General features: G+C 36.7%; 1 protein-coding gene across 1 annotated transcript in view; it reads left to right on the top strand.

Moving 5' to 3' along the window:
* The window catches only part of ANO2 (anoctamin 2), a 204411-nt gene that overhangs the window by 171715 nt on the left and 15733 nt on the right, over window positions 1-16963 (top strand). Inside the window, exons 17-20 of the mRNA XM_048046752.2 lie at window positions 1-25; window positions 1356-1413; window positions 2305-2405; window positions 11205-11353. The exon at window positions 1-25 is cut by the window's left edge and continues 87 nt beyond it. Coding sequence (XP_047902709.2) covers window positions 1-25; window positions 1356-1413; window positions 2305-2405; window positions 11205-11353 — 333 coding nt within the window. The remainder of the gene's footprint in view (window positions 26-1355; window positions 1414-2304; window positions 2406-11204; window positions 11354-16963) is intronic.

The raw sequence follows: 16963 nt of genomic DNA on the forward strand, positions 1-16963 counted from the left end.
TTTATGTTGCCTTTTTTAAAGGAAGGTAGGACAAATGTCCTTTATGTATTAATATTAATGTATATAGATAAGTCTATATTAGTGGATCTGTGTTCAAAAATACAGTCAAAGAGCTACCTAACTAAGTCTGGCACTGACCACCTTCACCAGCTATGACCAACATTGTAAACAGAATTGTCTTAACTTTGTTCTTGAATGGGAAGGAATGATGTTGAGTGCTGTCCTGTCTCTCTTCTAAGAAGAGTATTGTTCTGAAATATAATTGTTTTAGTTTTTTAATAAGAATAACCAACACCCAAAAAATAATTCCTTTCAGTGAAAGAAAGAAGTTGTATTTATGAACAAAAGCTATTGCTCTGCTGGTGTTTTTCACACTTTAGAACATTTTTCTTGAAGCACCATTTAGCAAAAAATATTTTTCCAATTTGTTTTAAAAATATGGAATGATTTTCCCTAACACTTTCTGCACTTTTTTCACTATTTGCCCAAGTTAAATTAAGAAATAGTTACAGTCAACTGGAAGTTGAATATTTTGGCAAATGATCTGGTTGACCAAAAAGCTAATTCAGCTGTCCTGCTAAATAAGTGTGACTTCCTATGGGTTCAGGATCATTGTCTTTTGGGACCCAGTTATCCACAGTATTGCACATGCTTTTGAATGGGAAAGTTAAAATGATTGTTTGCTAAAACTTTGGCAAAAACTTTTAAAACATTCTCTGGATTCTGTTTCATATCATTTTTCTGTTCCTTTTGGGGGCTGTAAAGTTTGTTAATCTATATACTTCACTAACCCTATTCAGCGTTACTGATTTAAGTATTAATGATACATTTTACCAGCAGCTGTAAATATAGGAAGACATTAATGAAAAATATCTCCGATTTATCTTTTTAACCATTTTTTTGTTTTGTTTTATATGGTTATAATAAAGTTAATTTCATTATTTCCCTCAGTTTAGTCATAAGAGCCTTGATTGTGTATAGGCGTGTATGTAATGCCCTCCGTTCAGGTTATTACTCAAATGCAAGAGAGTGTGATTTACATACGATATGTGCTCCCAGTTTTGTCTGTGATCTCTAATCAAGGGAGAGATATTTTTTTTATTTTTTTTTTTTAACACAGATTTTTTTTTAATATATAAAAATTATGTAGTCAAGATGTGGTAGAAAAACATGTATAGGCCTAATATTTTGAAATCATTTTAAATACCTGAAGTTGAATAGATTTTGAGTCTATTAAACTTCATGTTGAAGCATCTAGTTCTGAAATATCTTAGCTAATATGAAAAAAATTGTATTGCTAAAGTTATGTTTTTTTCCATTTTTTATTTTATTTCATGTATTGTTATCACTTTTAGATTTGTCGGCCGTCCTGGTCATTATGTATATGTGTTTGATGGTTATCGAATGGAAGAGGTAAGTACACATGAAATTAAAACCGAAAAGTCATTAACACAGAGATACATGTACAGTGTTTCAGTGGAATATAGACAAAAATGGAAAAATAGGAAACGTGTTAAGAACAAATTTACCAATATGTTAAATTTTAAACATCAATGGTCAAAATCCAAATTTTCCCTCTGCAGCAGCTGTATGTTCTCTCTTTCTACAGATCTAAGCACCTCACAGTCTTAGGTGAAGCATCCCAATTTCTCTGCTTTACTAATGAACACTAAGGTGCAAACATTAAATGATTTGACCAAAGCCCTTGGGAAACTTATGGCAGAGCTGGAATTTGACCTTGTGTTATTAATTCTACAGATTACTAGAAGCTCAGTGATTTTAATAGCCTAAAAAGCTGTGGCCATTTTGTGCTAAACCTGTAAACATTTATTATTTATTTTTTTAAAAATCCTTTTAACTGCTGTGGATATTTCCTTGAAAAGCAACAGACCTACTTACGGTTTTACAACAAAGCTTATGCATAAGTCTTTGCAAGATTGAAGACTTTCTCCTCCCTTGGGAGACATCAGGTTGGAAGACTATTGGTGATATTGCATTATGTTGATTACATTGATTATATAGTAAATATCTTAAAAGGAAATATAGTAGCCCTAGGGCACAATAAGTTATTTCAGAGCACCACATATTTTCCTTAATGTGATTTTATGAATAGAGATGAAATACCTTGTTAAGGATGGAATTGCAATAATCAACAAGTTCAGTGCTCCAGAGAAAATTGGTGGCAGGATTGGCAGGCTCGTATGGACATTGGTGGCTCTTCCAAGTCAGTACTTTTAAGTTAATATCTTACTCCATTCACACTCTACATTTGTTTTGTTTTGTTTTGTTTTGTTTTAATTACAGTGTGCACCAGGAGGCTGTTTGATGGAACTCTGTATTCAGCTGAGCATCATTATGCTTGGAAAACAACTGATTCAAAACAATCTGTTTGAAATTGGAATCCCGTATGTATCCCAGCCTTATCCATTGCCACACTTTATTCCTAGGGCACTGTAAATTAATGGCTTGATCCTTATTCAGCTGAATGGGACTTTTGTCACTGACTTCAGTATGTTCTAATTGAATGTGATGATAAATCACATTTTTGGTTGTGATGAAATGATCTGCCTGTATTTTATGTTGAATAATTGGCTCTATCTGCAGTAAATGGCTTAAAGAAAATGATTGAACATATTAAATAATTGATCTAAATTAATTTTAGAAACCTGGGAAAACAGGCAAGGTATGATAGATCTCTTGGGAAGTTTTAGAGAAGCTTTCAGGATAGCAGCACTGAATACAAATTAGTGTAAAGTGGACGAGAAAGTGTGTGGAGAAAAGCAATAGCTCAAAAAAGATGTTAAAATGTTTTACTTGATCTATGACTATTTTACGGGTTTACAGATGAAGTTCATACATTTCTAATGTGCCTGCATGTCACTATGTCACTGTGTGATGCAGGAGCTAGAGTATGGGAGAGGCTCTGTAAAGCTATTCACCATCTGTCTGACACAGGATGCTTACTGCACAGTGTCTTCTGCTCTCAATACATCAAGAAAACTCTCTTTGTCTGTCTCCAGTGGCAAGGGGATCTCAGAAAAATCCACTGAGAATGTCCAGCTCCTGGCTTTTGGGAGGTTTGCTCTTATTTCTGTTAACTGAATCATCCTTGTTGGTGGCAGTGGTCTGTGAAATGTTGTATTAGGTGAAGAGTCTGGCTTAGACGCAAACTTCAAATCCACAGAAGTTAGTCAGAATCTTTTCACTGGTGTAAAGTAGTTTTTGGATCACATCCCTACAGAAGGCCTTGATGATACTAACTAGAAACCAAGATGAGTGGTGCTTAAAAGATTATAACTATTTAAAAAATGAGCCTTTTTCCTCCCCTTTCCTGGCAAGATTTTTTTTTTTTTAATAGTAATTTAAATACAGAGCAGAAAAACTTTCCAAACAAATCAAACATGGATTATAGATGGTTTCATTATTCTTGTGTCAAAGTTCACTAGGGAGGCCTGTTTTCTGTCTACATCTCATGGAGTTTGCAGCTTATTTTGAGAAAAGAGTGGTAAATTTTTCCCAAAATATCTGACATGTTGAAGTCTTAAAGCTTTCTCAACGTAAACCTGGTGTGATTTTTTTTTCCTGTATCCCAAAAACTTACAGCTACAGGACTTTTCTAATGGGAATTTTATGATGTTAGAAATAGTGTATTTATTATCTTTGATTCATGAAAGCAGAGGCTGATCCAGTCAAAACAGAAAACTACTGTCAAATTGTTTCTCAATTCCCTGCCTATAACTCTTAGTGCAAGAATATGACAATTTCATCCCTTTTTTCCCCCTTGTTTTTGCTCCCCCACCCTACTGCCAGCAACCTATAGTGAACTCATTTTTCAGAACTGAATAATGGTTTAAAAACAAACAAACTTTCATCCTCTTCTTCCCAGAGAAATACTTCATTTCAGTCACAATGGTATCTTGTCATCATGAAATAAACACATCTGTTTTTTCTTTGCTTGTCTACGTTGTCAAGAAAACCAAGTGTATATCTGTATATCTTCTCGCCAGACCTGTTTATACCAGGAGGAGCACTGTGCTTTACTGAGCAATTAAGTTAATTAAATCGGAACTAGCCTTGTATTTCCTCATGGACCACTCTACTGGTTTAGACTAGGTCCTTAATGGTACTTTGTTCTACCTCGTCGACTTTGCATACACACATTCACAGACACACTGAGTATTGATAAGCCAGACTTTCAGAGAGCTGGCCATAGGGCTGCTGGACACATATATGCAGACCAGCAGGGACTCCAAACATGCGTATGTGTTGCACAAGTGGTTCTATCATGACCGTCTCATGTGCAACCTATTGCATTTATAAATGCTGCTGTTAGCAGATGTGGGAGATGTTTAGATAAACATACACTCTCTGCCCCTGGCTTCTTACTTTATCCTATTCTATCTATTCTGCTACCTCTTTTCTATTAATGTTTTTGTTTGTCTGATTGTTTTGTTTTTTTGGGGGGGGGAGGAGGGGAAGGGAGAGGAGGGAGAATTGTTTGTTTGTTTGTTTGTTTCCCAAGATATCACAAGATATCATTGTCTTCATTGTGTCCTTCTTCAGTTTTCCACATCTACCTTCACACAGGCAATGCACTGTGACAAAATGTCTTGTGGCAGAAATATAGATTACTCTTTTCTTCTCCAGTTTTAGCAGCTGTGTTTTTCTCCCCTTGTTTGTGCCTGTTTGGAAGGCAATGAGAGTCAGAGTGAGTAAGATGAGTTCTTTCATTGTATCCATGGATTTTCACTGTGGTCAGAGTGCAAGTGCTGCAGCCAGCCTTACTCATATGGAGACGCAGATGGAGCTATCGTAAATGACAATTTATTCTTCAAAATCTGGAACATCTCTAGACATCTAGTATCTCTCTGCTAAATTATATGATGACCCAGATCAAAACGCTTTTCTTCCTTGTTGAAATCTGTAGATTTCTGCATTTATTTTCAGAAAATCTTCTGATTTTATTTATCATAAAACTCAGGGCATTTTAATTGGTTTACAGAAGATCACAAAGACTTAGTCCCATTTGCTGTCTCTTTCACTCAAAAAATAAAAATAAGCAAGCACATGATAGGCTGAGTTTATAAGCAACACTCATCCATTATGTCTCTAGCATAAAGGCTGCAGCAGTTGGGAAACATCATTTGATGTCTTCATTCTGGTTTATCAGTGCTGACTGAAGAGATAAATAGTTAAACTTCAGATGGCAGTCCTGCATTGTGCAGGGTCACTGGACCACATCCTTACCCTTTCTTGTGATGTTTCTGGAGAAATTGCCCCACAGCTATGACAGATGTGACTTTCTAGTGTTCTAAACCTTTCTGTTATTTCTTTTTCCATTTCTGCATCCAAGAATATCAAAACAGCTAGGTAAATGCAACAATGTTTGAATTATAGAAAGTTAAGCCTTCTTGAATTGAAATGTGTGTTGTGTGGGGCTGGAATTCACAAGTTTAACAGATGTAACTTTGCTACGGTTCACTCAGATGTGTCACATACCATAATTCTTTTTACTGTTTCCACAGAAATTGAGCTTAAAAGGCTGCAGGGCTTGGGAGCCTGAACCTAGAGCTCCTTTAAGATTCATTTACTTCTATTCTGTATTTCTGAACTCACTGGGAAAAAAAATAAAAAAATCTGTGTGTTTATTTTATCACTCTGTCTCTTTGACCTTGGTGATAAACCTTTAGGGTGAAATCCTGGCCTTATTGAAGTCAATGGAAAAACCCCCATCAACTTCAGTGAACCCACGATTTTGGCCTTTTTATTCAAGATCACTTTCCATAGTTTATTTCAAAATACACTTAACTATGCTGGATAAAAATATCAAGAGATAATAAAACCAATTTAAAGGCATCCTTTCATAGCTGCTATCTTTAATATTGCATTTCACCTCTCATAAATTATTCTTATTTAATTGGATATTCCCACACACACCTGTTTTTTTTTTCTTTTATCTTTTTGAGAAGTCAATAAATATCAAACACAGGTGAAGCTCCCATAGAATCCAGGAGGTCTGAGTGGGCCAACAAAGCATGACTATATCATAAATTTATGGACCAGGATGAGAAATTAGAACAATTTCCTTCCTCCCCTGCCTTCTTCTTGTACCTTCTGCCCATTAATATGAGAAGATCTCTCCTTATATGAACAGATTGTAGGAATATGACTGAAGAAAAGCCTGAATTCTCAGGTCTCCTTTCCCAAAGCAGTAAACAACATCAAACACAAGGGCAGAAGAATCTAAGTCGCTGCACTTCCATCCTCTTCTCTAGATATAGGTGCTCCAGCTACTTGACCTAGTCACTTTTCTATCTAGCTTTCTGCCTGCACTCTTCTAGCATGCTGCACAGGAAAAAGCATAAACTGGAAAGATAACCTTAAAAACCACACGATATAAATAATCATTCATCTCTGGCAGCTGGATTCTAGGGATTTTCTGACTTTCCTTGCATTTAAGTTCATGTGGAGTTCCCATTTGCATCTCTAATACTTCAAATCCATTTCTTGGTGACTGTCACAGGTGATCTTTGCAGCGCACAAGGCCATTTACTAACTGAGAGTCTTGAGAAATAGGTAAGTTGATCCTCAGTTCTAATCTTTCCAGCAAGTTCTGATGGAGTTGCATTGTGGGGACTGCACAGGCACCAAAGACACAAAAACTTGTGCCAAGAAAATCATTTTCCTGTGTTTGTCCCAATTCAACTTGCCCACATCTACTCTACCTCTCCAGCCTCTCTATATACCATTCTGTATCATTTCTCATTTTTTCCAAGTCAACTTCATGTTTTCTCCCAGCTCACCCAAATCCTGATATTTCTCCTTACTATATAAATAGGTTAACTGTTGAATCATCCCTCTGTTTTTGATTTCTCTATTTTTGTCCTCGTTTTTTTTTTTTTTTTATTATTATTTTATTTATTTATTTTTTGGTCTCCAAAGCTTGCAGGCAGTTCATGGACGGGATGTTTTCCTTTCCTGATTTTATGTTTTCTTCAGATGGTGGTTACCTTTCATAAGGGGATGCTTATTGGCTATATTAGAAATTACAAACAGTGTCATTAAGCCATGTTCCCACCTCTTATCTAACACAATAGTTTTATGACGTTCTCTTGTGAGAAAATGCAGTACCATTTTAACTACTCTAGACATAGCCTTCTGACAAAAAAAAAAAAATCATTTTCTTTCTCCTTGATCCTACCTTCATTCTTTGTTCATGCTATTCAGTCTCAAGAATTTTTCTTGCTTTTAGATATTCACTGGCAAAAGGACCAGAAATAATGGCAGTTCTGCAGTCTCTGTCCAGATTCAGATGGCTATTAGTGGTGCCATGAAACTTTTCTGCTTGTACCTCTTGAGCATTAGAGGCATCACTGCGCAATGCGCTAGAGACTCACCATGAAAAGACAAACCTTCCTCTTTCTCACTGGTCAGGCTGCCTGGCACGCAGAAATCAAAACCCAAAATAGCTCTTGATTATTACTGGCTGTCAACTTTGTTTAAAGATTTTGATCTGAGTAATTACAAACAGGTTTCAGACAAGTGCATTTGAAGATCTTACTCAGTTTTAATAAGACAATCATATGTGCAACTATAGAGTTCTGCAAAACTCATTTTCATTTCTGTACTGCTGTGTAGCTGGAGAATAACCCTGTGCAAATCTCTGTTCTATGTTCCTTTAACTTTTTGACACATTTCTGTTTCATCTGAAACTTCACATGCTTGGATACAACACTAAAATACATTTCTGTAGAAAACTTGAAAATAATTAGTTTGGCTTTCTTTTAGTTAGTTAATCCTTTTAAAATGACAAAATAAAAATCAGAATGTTCTTCAAAGCTTAACTCAAAAAGGTGAAATGAGCCACTCTTCATGCCTGGCTCAAAGTGATAACTTATACTAGAAAATTAAAAAATTATTCGGAGTAACTGAGTCCTGGATTTAGTGTATTCCCAAATAAACATAAAAACAACAACTATTGTTTTAGTTACAGTGTTCGCAGGGGAGTTATATGTATGTAAGAAACTACATAACTTGACTCTGTGGTGCTATAACTAGAGGATTAGATCACACATCCACAGACTTCACGTTTTAACACACGCAAATTTTATCTCAGCTGCTGCACAATGACAGTTAGATGCTCTTCAATCTCATCTATCCACGGAAACGTGAGGGACATTTATAGCTCATACCATTTTATTGGAACAGAAATTAGCACTGTCTTGAACTTATTGTTCACTCTCCTCTGAGAGTCCCTCACATTAAGAAATTAATTGGGATATACTGGAAAGGCATCCTGGGAATTCTTTGATTGTTTTAACTCCTGCCCCCAGTCTCCTACCCTCTGAGTACTACATCCCTTGATTGCCATAAAAGTAGAGGTATGGAAAGGACATTTTAGTGTCTTGAAATGGCTGAGTTTGCATGATGTAGAAGGTAAAGATCTATCTAACTAGTTACTTTTGTAAGGTATTTTAAATGTTCTCCACCCTTTTATTAAAACTATGTAAACTGAATGTTCTGGGTACTCAAACTATTTGCTTATCCCCAACATACCTGGGTATTGCTGAAATACTGATGATGTTTGCATCACACTTATGAATTATGTCTTCATCTGCACCTGGAACAAAATTTGGAGTTGATCTATTGATTTGTGCAGCTTTGTGGTTCTGAGAATGACAGAGCCTGACAAATTTAAATCTGTCCTAGGAATGTCTGACAAACCCAATTTCCTCCATACTGGTGATGAAATTGATTAGGTCCTGTAAACAACACTTGGTGTAGAAATTCTGCTGTCACTATGTTTATTTCCAAGCTGCTATAAGGCTTTGTGCTATGTGGTGACAAAGTGTTCCTATATAGCTTGGTGTATATTCAGGAATAAAGCAATAAACCTACTCTGCAAAGACCTTAGTTGCAATGTTTTCCAGGTAGCCTTGCCCTGCTACATACGTTAGGGTCTGAGAAAGTGGTTCTGTTTAACTGAAGGAGCAAATGAATTCCCCTACTGTTTCTCTCTACGCTCCCATCTCCAGGCCACACAGCTCTAGTTCAAAGGATTTATCACAAGTTGTGGGAAACATGTTTGTGGGGGAGCCCTGTTTACACTATTGGCAAAATGTTACTGCAATTACTCTGGATTTCCACTCATATAGCACATGTGAAGAACTATAAAATAATGTTGTGCACACTCTTGAAAAATAAACCTCATCTGCAAAATGAAGACATACAATAAGTATAAATCTTGATGTCCCATGCTAATTCAACTGTATTTCACTTCCTTGATTTTGAAGAAATATCTCATTCTATTACATTTATCCATGGGAATTTCTCAATGTTTAAAACAGCATGAAGTTATCCATGCTTGTGAATTTGAAATGCCATCCTTGGGGGCAGTGGGAATTCTTTACTCTTCTTTTAGAAATGGATTAACTTTACACTGGGATTATACTATTTATGAAATTCATGTATTTGTCTGTGTCATTAAATTTGTATCCCTATTTCAGTGGGACATTGACTGATACTACTACACCTACTGAGGTTCAAAGAAGTACTTGCACAAATAATTACTCACCCATGTGAGTAATTTATAGTCTGGCCAAAATAGCTGGTGTTGCTCTGAAACATTGTCAAAATGAGAATTTCAGATGCAAACTCTTCTAATCTATGGGATCTGGGAGACACAACTGACTTGTGTTTACATTCTAGGAAACTGTTTTGCTTTTCTGCTTCAGGGGCAGCCAAAACTCACCAACACAGCTGATCTTGCAAGATGTATACTTCTCACGTAGCAAAAATATTTCCTGACCAAAATTAGGAATTTCCTAGTCTCATAATAACAGTGGTTCTGTGCTAGCTTAGTGTTTCATTCTTTATACACAGTAAAGGCACATTTGAAAGAAAACTTAGAACTTCTAAAACTCTTTTGAGAAATCTCTGAAGGAAGATAATACAGTTGTGCAAGTACATAAAGCATCTAACTGCTGATGAAGTTTTTCAGAATCTGCATAGATCTGCATACTTTGCCTTTTACGTTGTCAGTAAACTCTCACTCAAGAAAGTTAATTTTAGAAATGTGTATTTTTTCACAAGTATTCAGTGAAATCTTTCAAGTATGATTTTAGTAGTTAAATAATTTTGTAGTTTCTAGTAGTTTAGGAATAAACTTGCAGAGGAGTTCCAGTAAGCTCCCGTTCTTCCTCAGTGAGTTCCAGTATGGGCTGTATAGTTGAGTACTGAAGTGAATCCTACTACATATATCCCAAGTGACACTTCTATACCAATAGTTTCTTACTGAATCAAAACTAATAAAGGTAGAATGTCTGTTTGTGTGTGAAAGGAAAGACAAACAACTGTGAGAACAAATTCTACTGATCTTGCTCTCTTATGAATCTCTCCTGTTAGTTTGAAGACTGTTTGGTTGTTAGGTAGCTGCAAGGGAAACATGTTCCTCCAGGTGCAAAGGCCATTAGTAGAATTCAAACGTTGCTTATACTTGACTTTTCATAGGAATGTATTTTATTATTTTTATTAGTTGTCTCATCATTTTCAGTAAAGAGTGCTACTTTAAGGTTCTGCAAGCAAAATCTTTTTCTTTTGCCTGTTTAAAAAGATACTCAGGTTTGAAACAGCACTGTAACCTGAGGAGCTTCAGGTGTTTTCTGTTGGTCACAGGGACAACTTAAGTCACTAATATTTATATAGTTAAAAGTATACTATATGGAAGTTCCCAAGTTTCACATTGAGAGAAAAGTACACCTGTGCTAGATGTGACATATTAAGGTATCACATTACCTTCTGGTATTTTATTTGTTTGTTTGTTTGTTTCTTTTATTCATTCTTGAGGGAGACGAATTAATAATCACCAGTATTATTTAGGCCCAAGGTGCCTGAGCTTTGGAAAGATGCTTCTTCAACATATATCTAGAGAAAAAAAGTATTAAAAGTACTAGGTTCGACTCCATCATAACAGTGTTATGGTGTTGTAACTTCCCTCAACAGAGGAACACAGCAACAACTGCATCCATCAGCCTATCACCTGGCAATAAGAAACATCATAACTTAAGTGGATGGTGCAAACCAAGCCTGTGTGGCACTGAAGTAACTTGATATACATTTTGTTTTACAGTGCAAAGATTTAGACCAGATCCTGTAGGGGGGAAAAAGGAAAAAGACTTGGTCCAGTCTAACTTTTTGTTCCTCAGGAAGTTAAAGAAGCTCTTCAGGAAGCTGAAGGATGGAAGAACTGAACCAAAGGAAATGAACACCAATCAGTCAAAGGACCCTCAGCAATGGGATCTTGACTACAGCTTGGAACCTTTCACTGGATTGACTCCAGAATACATGGAAATGAGTAAGATTTTGGAATTCCCTTTCCAAAGGGAAATTATATAATGGCAGATTTGGAGATCTCTTTTATGGATGTGTTTATGGATCTGAACCTTATACTCTGTAGTAGCATTAAGTTAACATAAAGAAGCCCTCAAATGCCATCATCTCCCTCTCAGTTGTTTCAACTCACCTTAGGATCTGGCTGTGTGTTGCAACCTCTATTACCTTATTTGCCTCTGCACATGAACTTTGCTGAAAAACCCTCCTTTACAATTGAATTTTTCCACATATTACTTCAGCCCAAGAGGACTTTTCCTTCTGGAAAAGTCAAGTAACTCAAAGATGTCTGTAAGATGTCTATATAGGAGATCACCCTTGATTCAGTGATGAGGACACACACCACTTAGAAGAAAAGGTCCACTTTGTTGGAATAACATGTAGTATCAGGGTCTGAGCTACTGATGTTATAAATCACTTGACATTAAGCCTGTATTTTATTTTAGTCCCTCATACCTAGATGATAAACAATGTTGAGTGCCTCATTCTGCGGTCACTCAAGGATAATTAGGCAGATGCCCTGCAAATGAATGGATAAATTACTAATCTAAGTATTTGTTTACAAGATATTAGTTTATCAAGTGAAGAGAATGGCTCACTGAGCCTTGTAATGTGCGCCAGTGAGCTATGCCTCATCCATGGGATTCCAGACAAATGTGGAGCACATGAAACCCAAGTTGCACCACCCCAGCCCGCTTGTTGCCCCGGGTCCATACCACTGCACTCTGCTCTCAGATTCACTGTGGAGTGATTCAGACCACCCACACTGACAGGAAGCACTTTGTGCAGCTCAGCACTGAACCTGTCAGCTGAGATTGCTCTGAAGGGCATTTACCTATTTTTCTAAATTTGATTTGAGTGGAAGAGTGAAGGGAAACAAAACAGCAAATGCATATGAAAGACTTTTATTTTATGAATTGCTTAAAAAAATACTGGGGTATAAAAGAAGAGTTATGTTATTAAGGAGAGGAAGAGAGATATCTAACTGTCATTTCAGAACTTAATTCTCAATCCTTTACAAGGATTTTATTCAAATTCTCACTGCTATCTGTGGCTATCTGCTCAATGAGGAATAAAAAAATGAATAAGAAACTCTAGACTGGGCTTACTGTCGCCTTTGGATTCTCCCTCGCAGATGATAATAGTGTTTCATGCAGAAACAGTCATGACGAGGTTACATACCTCTATCCAAGTATTCAGTAAATTTAGGTTTGTCCTGCCAGGATGCTCTAGCTTTGAAGATGGGTGACATCTTTAAGACTACACAGAAAACTTCTCACCAAGCCAACACTCGGGAATCCAGGTCATTCAATACCCACCCTAATCACCAGGCAGTCATCGCCTTTTCTACTCTTTCTATCAAAAGGCTTAACATGTGCCCTCTCTGAAGGAGACCTGAGCTCTGGTCCACTCCCATGCTTCAAGTCATATATTCTCTTTGCATTTCCTCATGAGGCAGGTTGTTCCTGGGGAGACACCACTTGTCTGAGGGATGATGGTTGGAGCAATTCCAGGATGAGCTTTACAGTACAATTTGTCAAAAGCAGAGGAGCTTTTGTTATAACTATCTCACTTCCATTTTGGACGGGCCATTTCAAACCTGCTGGTATTTCCTTTTATTTTCTTTTTTCCTTTTTTTTTTTTTTTTTAATACTTCAGTTAGGTCTAGTTAAATTAATAGTAAAGTAACAGAGATGATGTGATTTAAATTTATTTATTTATTTATTTATTTATTTTTTAATGTCCTGTATTTTCATATTGGGAAATGTGTTTCTGATTTTGTTCACTGACATTTTTCTGAAAAACAAGGCAGTCACTGTATTCCATTTCAGCAATGATACTATCACCACACTATTAAAGTGAGAGGCAGTGTAATGGCTAATGGGAACACCAAGCCAGTGCCTTTAATCATGATTAATCTATTAACAGCAAGAATGAAAAACAACAAACATGAAAGAGGGAATTGTTGGCAGGAAAAGAACAATCCAAGTTTCTTTCACTCACTCACTCACTCACTCACTCACTTACTCACTCATTCACTTGCTCACTCAGGCTACAGCTATTTCTGTCTTAAAGCTAGTCTGTGCTGAAGTGCCCAGGAGTGCTACCTTCTTTCCATTCATGCATTTTACAAGGCTACCTAATGTTGCAGTAGAGAGTGTTCAGCTCTTTATATGTAATTACAGGCTCTGTTGCATTTGAATGTTTAAGATCATCCTAAATTAAATCAGTTACAGGTGATCCTGTTCCTTGGGATTGCCATTTCTAGCTGTCCCAAAGCCAGCATGTATACCACCATCTATATCACCAGCATCTATCCCTACCACTTCATGAGTGATCTACAACCCAAAACAAAATAAATCTGCCTGTCTGTAGAAAGGTTTCTCATCATTTGCATTAGATGTCATCAGAAAAGTGAATAAAAGGAAATGGTACTTTCCACTAGCCTGTTAACTCTTCAGCCCTCCTCCCCATTCACAAATCCATGAATTTGCTGAGAGCTCTCTCTGTCCAAGAAAGACATACCCAATGAAGTATGGCCACTTGTCATTTTACTTTTTTGGTTAGGAAAGGTGATATATTGAGGGTTTGGCCTAACAGCTTGTGACTGTAGGATGTTTTATGGCTTTGAGTAAAGACTCAAGGATTTTCTCAAGCCAAAGTTCTAAAATGATAACAAAGTAGGTAGCTAGGATGAAGATAGGAAATCTGAGGCAAAAAGTGTGTCTGCTTTTCAAAGATAAAATCTCCTATTCATAAACTGGAATGCTAGTTTTCTTGAAGAATTATATTGCAATAGTTCTAAACCAAATGGCTGAGAGCAGCTGCAGTGTGGGAAAAAAAAAGACATCGGAGCAAATTCAGGGTATCCAGTGGTAAGAATGATGATTTCATGGATACTGACTCCTGTACAAACTTGTATTTCAATTATTATTCATGAAATGGAAACATCTAGCTAAGAGCAAGTCCAGAAAAATCAAGTACATGACTTCGATATAACATAGACCAAGCAGGAAATTGAGACTAAGGCATTTAGTTTTTAAGATAAAAGTCATATATAAATCTAAAAAACAAATAGGAGAGTAAAACCTGAAGTCTACAAGTCATGTAAACTTCCATGAACTTCAGAGGCATTTTACATGTACAAGTAGTGTGGGAGGAAGAGGCCAATATTTTACCATGACAAATAAACTCTGTTTTCCTTTGGGGAAAGTTCTTGCAGGTCTTTTTGTTAGTGACCTCAACTCTGAATCTGATTTCAGTCAGCAGACTGTACTGAACTTCTTTCTTGAACATGCCTTGTCAATCAATAGCATGTCTGCACACAGTTTTAATTTGCACCAGTGAAATTTCTGATGATGGTTCATTTTGATAATATTAACTGGTATATATGTTTATATTTCTTAGCAGACATTCTTAAGTAGAGACATTTTCAGTGTTTCTACATGATCACAATTTTTTTTGCGATGAATCCTGAAATGTAAACTGTCACTGTTAATGTGTCAAATTTGTCATAAGTACTTCCTGTTGCTAAAACTCTGCAATGACTTCTGATCCAGACTAATATACCAGACCATATGCATTCCCAAATTATGTAGCATGTATAGCAATTTCCTCATCCAGCTGGTAGCAAGTTCGCAACACATGTAGCCTGCAGTGATAGGAGTTGGCAAGAAGTTGATGTTTAAAAGAGCAATAGATATTGTTAATGAAACAAAATTAAAAACAAAATAATCTCCAAAACCATCCGAATGATGCATGTGGACGTGTGAAGTTTATACTACTACTGTCTTTTCCTTTCTTTTGAGAAAAAAATGACAACATCAATGTCAGATTCTTATTTCATTCATTCTTCTCTTCTCCAGTCTAGCCCCTCAAAGAGTCCAAGGTTCATGTACTAATTAATTGAAAACATTTTTTCTCAAACAGAAATAATAGTAAAGGGTTTCATCATCTGGCTGCTGTTAAAAAGCAATGGCAAAACTCCGTTTTGAATTTTAAGAAGGAAATGATCAGATCCAAAGTCTGTAGCAACTGGCTACCATAAGGATTAATCTGAGAGATTTGGAAGGATTTCCCCTTGAGCAGAAAAAGCCATCAAAAAAGCAATGTGTGAGGCAGCAAAAGAAAAAAAAAAAAAAAAAAAAGAAGGAATAATTGAAGAGCAAATTGCATTTTTCTATAATCTCTATAATGAGTATGGATTTGAAAATACCAGCTCAGTCTGTTGTGTGTAGGCTTGTTGCATACATTTATTACTAAAGAGTAGTAAATTACACCTTTTCCTTAGTTTCTCATCCAGGCTTGACTATATATTGAAAAATTTCTTCTTAGGAACTTTTTCCATTATTTACTTAGAGTAACATATAATTCTATGGCATATGATACAGATGTAAGAAAAAAGACAAAACAACCATAAGCAATTACCTTCATTCAGATAAGGTTTTGATGTACAATACTTTGGTATTATAATGAGATTATAATGAGCGAAGTTCACTTAGAGGACTTGATTTTGTTATCAGTTCAGCTCAGGGCTGGCTATGCAGTTTATCAACTCCATAGGACCATCAAGTTCTCCAACCCTGTGGTGATATCACAGAGCTGGCTGTGGTGTCTTCACTCTGCTCCACCCACCATGCTATTTCTCGTAGAGTAAACACACCAAGATGCCGTGGTGTTGCCCATATCTAAGGTTGCAGAGTCTGTTTACAAGGGGACTATCATGGAACAGATTCTTTGTATATCTGCTGCCTCTCACCCTGGAATTTTCCTCAACTCTGTACCTTCTCTCAAGATGTGGACATACCTTTAGTCTCAATAAGTCACCTCCAGCTTAAGAACAACAGGGAAGGTGACTTGTCCTGGACACCAGCAGTAGGTGGCTCGTATTTTTTTTCTCTCATCAGAAATAAATCCTGTGTCATTTGACCACACATCTAGTCTCCTGCTTTAATGCCCTAGGAGATGGCTTTATGTCCCATGTTCCTGAATTTCCCTTATGCACAATCTCAATCATTTTGTTCACTAGCTTGTGACATGAGACTGGGTCATGTTCATCTCTGTGGTCTCCAGTTTGACCTACCAGACAAGTACGAAGTCTGAAAAAAGCTGGATGTCCAGAGGTCTAGCTTCTTGCACAGGTCTCTGTAACATTTTGCCTCAAAGCACAGGAGAATTGTAACCCAACTCAAGCAGGACGCCTATGTGGGGCCATAGGGTTGTATGTAAGCACTGCAAGAGCTTTGCATGGAGACCTTGTGGTATTAGCATGAATGTAAAAAGGATATTCCAGTGTTACCATCATGTATTCTGGCCCAAAATAGGATGTCTTGGCATCAGCTGTCATTGATGGAACAGTCTTCGTGAGGGCACTCAGTAAAGTGTAAAGTGCACTCAATGTAGTGTAAATGTTTCTGCTGTGACTGAACAGGCATCTGGAGAACCCCAGCATGACACAACTAGGTTGATTCTGGGACCTGAACTGTGCTGCAGGGAATTTTTCTCTTTTTAATCCATGCAACCTTGGCAACAATGTTGACATATCTATTTGCATAAATACTGACCAAATTAAACA

This window comes from Anser cygnoides, chromosome 1 (assembly GCF_040182565.1).
Source record: "Anser cygnoides isolate HZ-2024a breed goose chromosome 1, Taihu_goose_T2T_genome, whole genome shotgun sequence".
Lineage (NCBI taxonomy): Eukaryota > Metazoa > Chordata > Aves > Anseriformes > Anatidae > Anser > Anser cygnoides.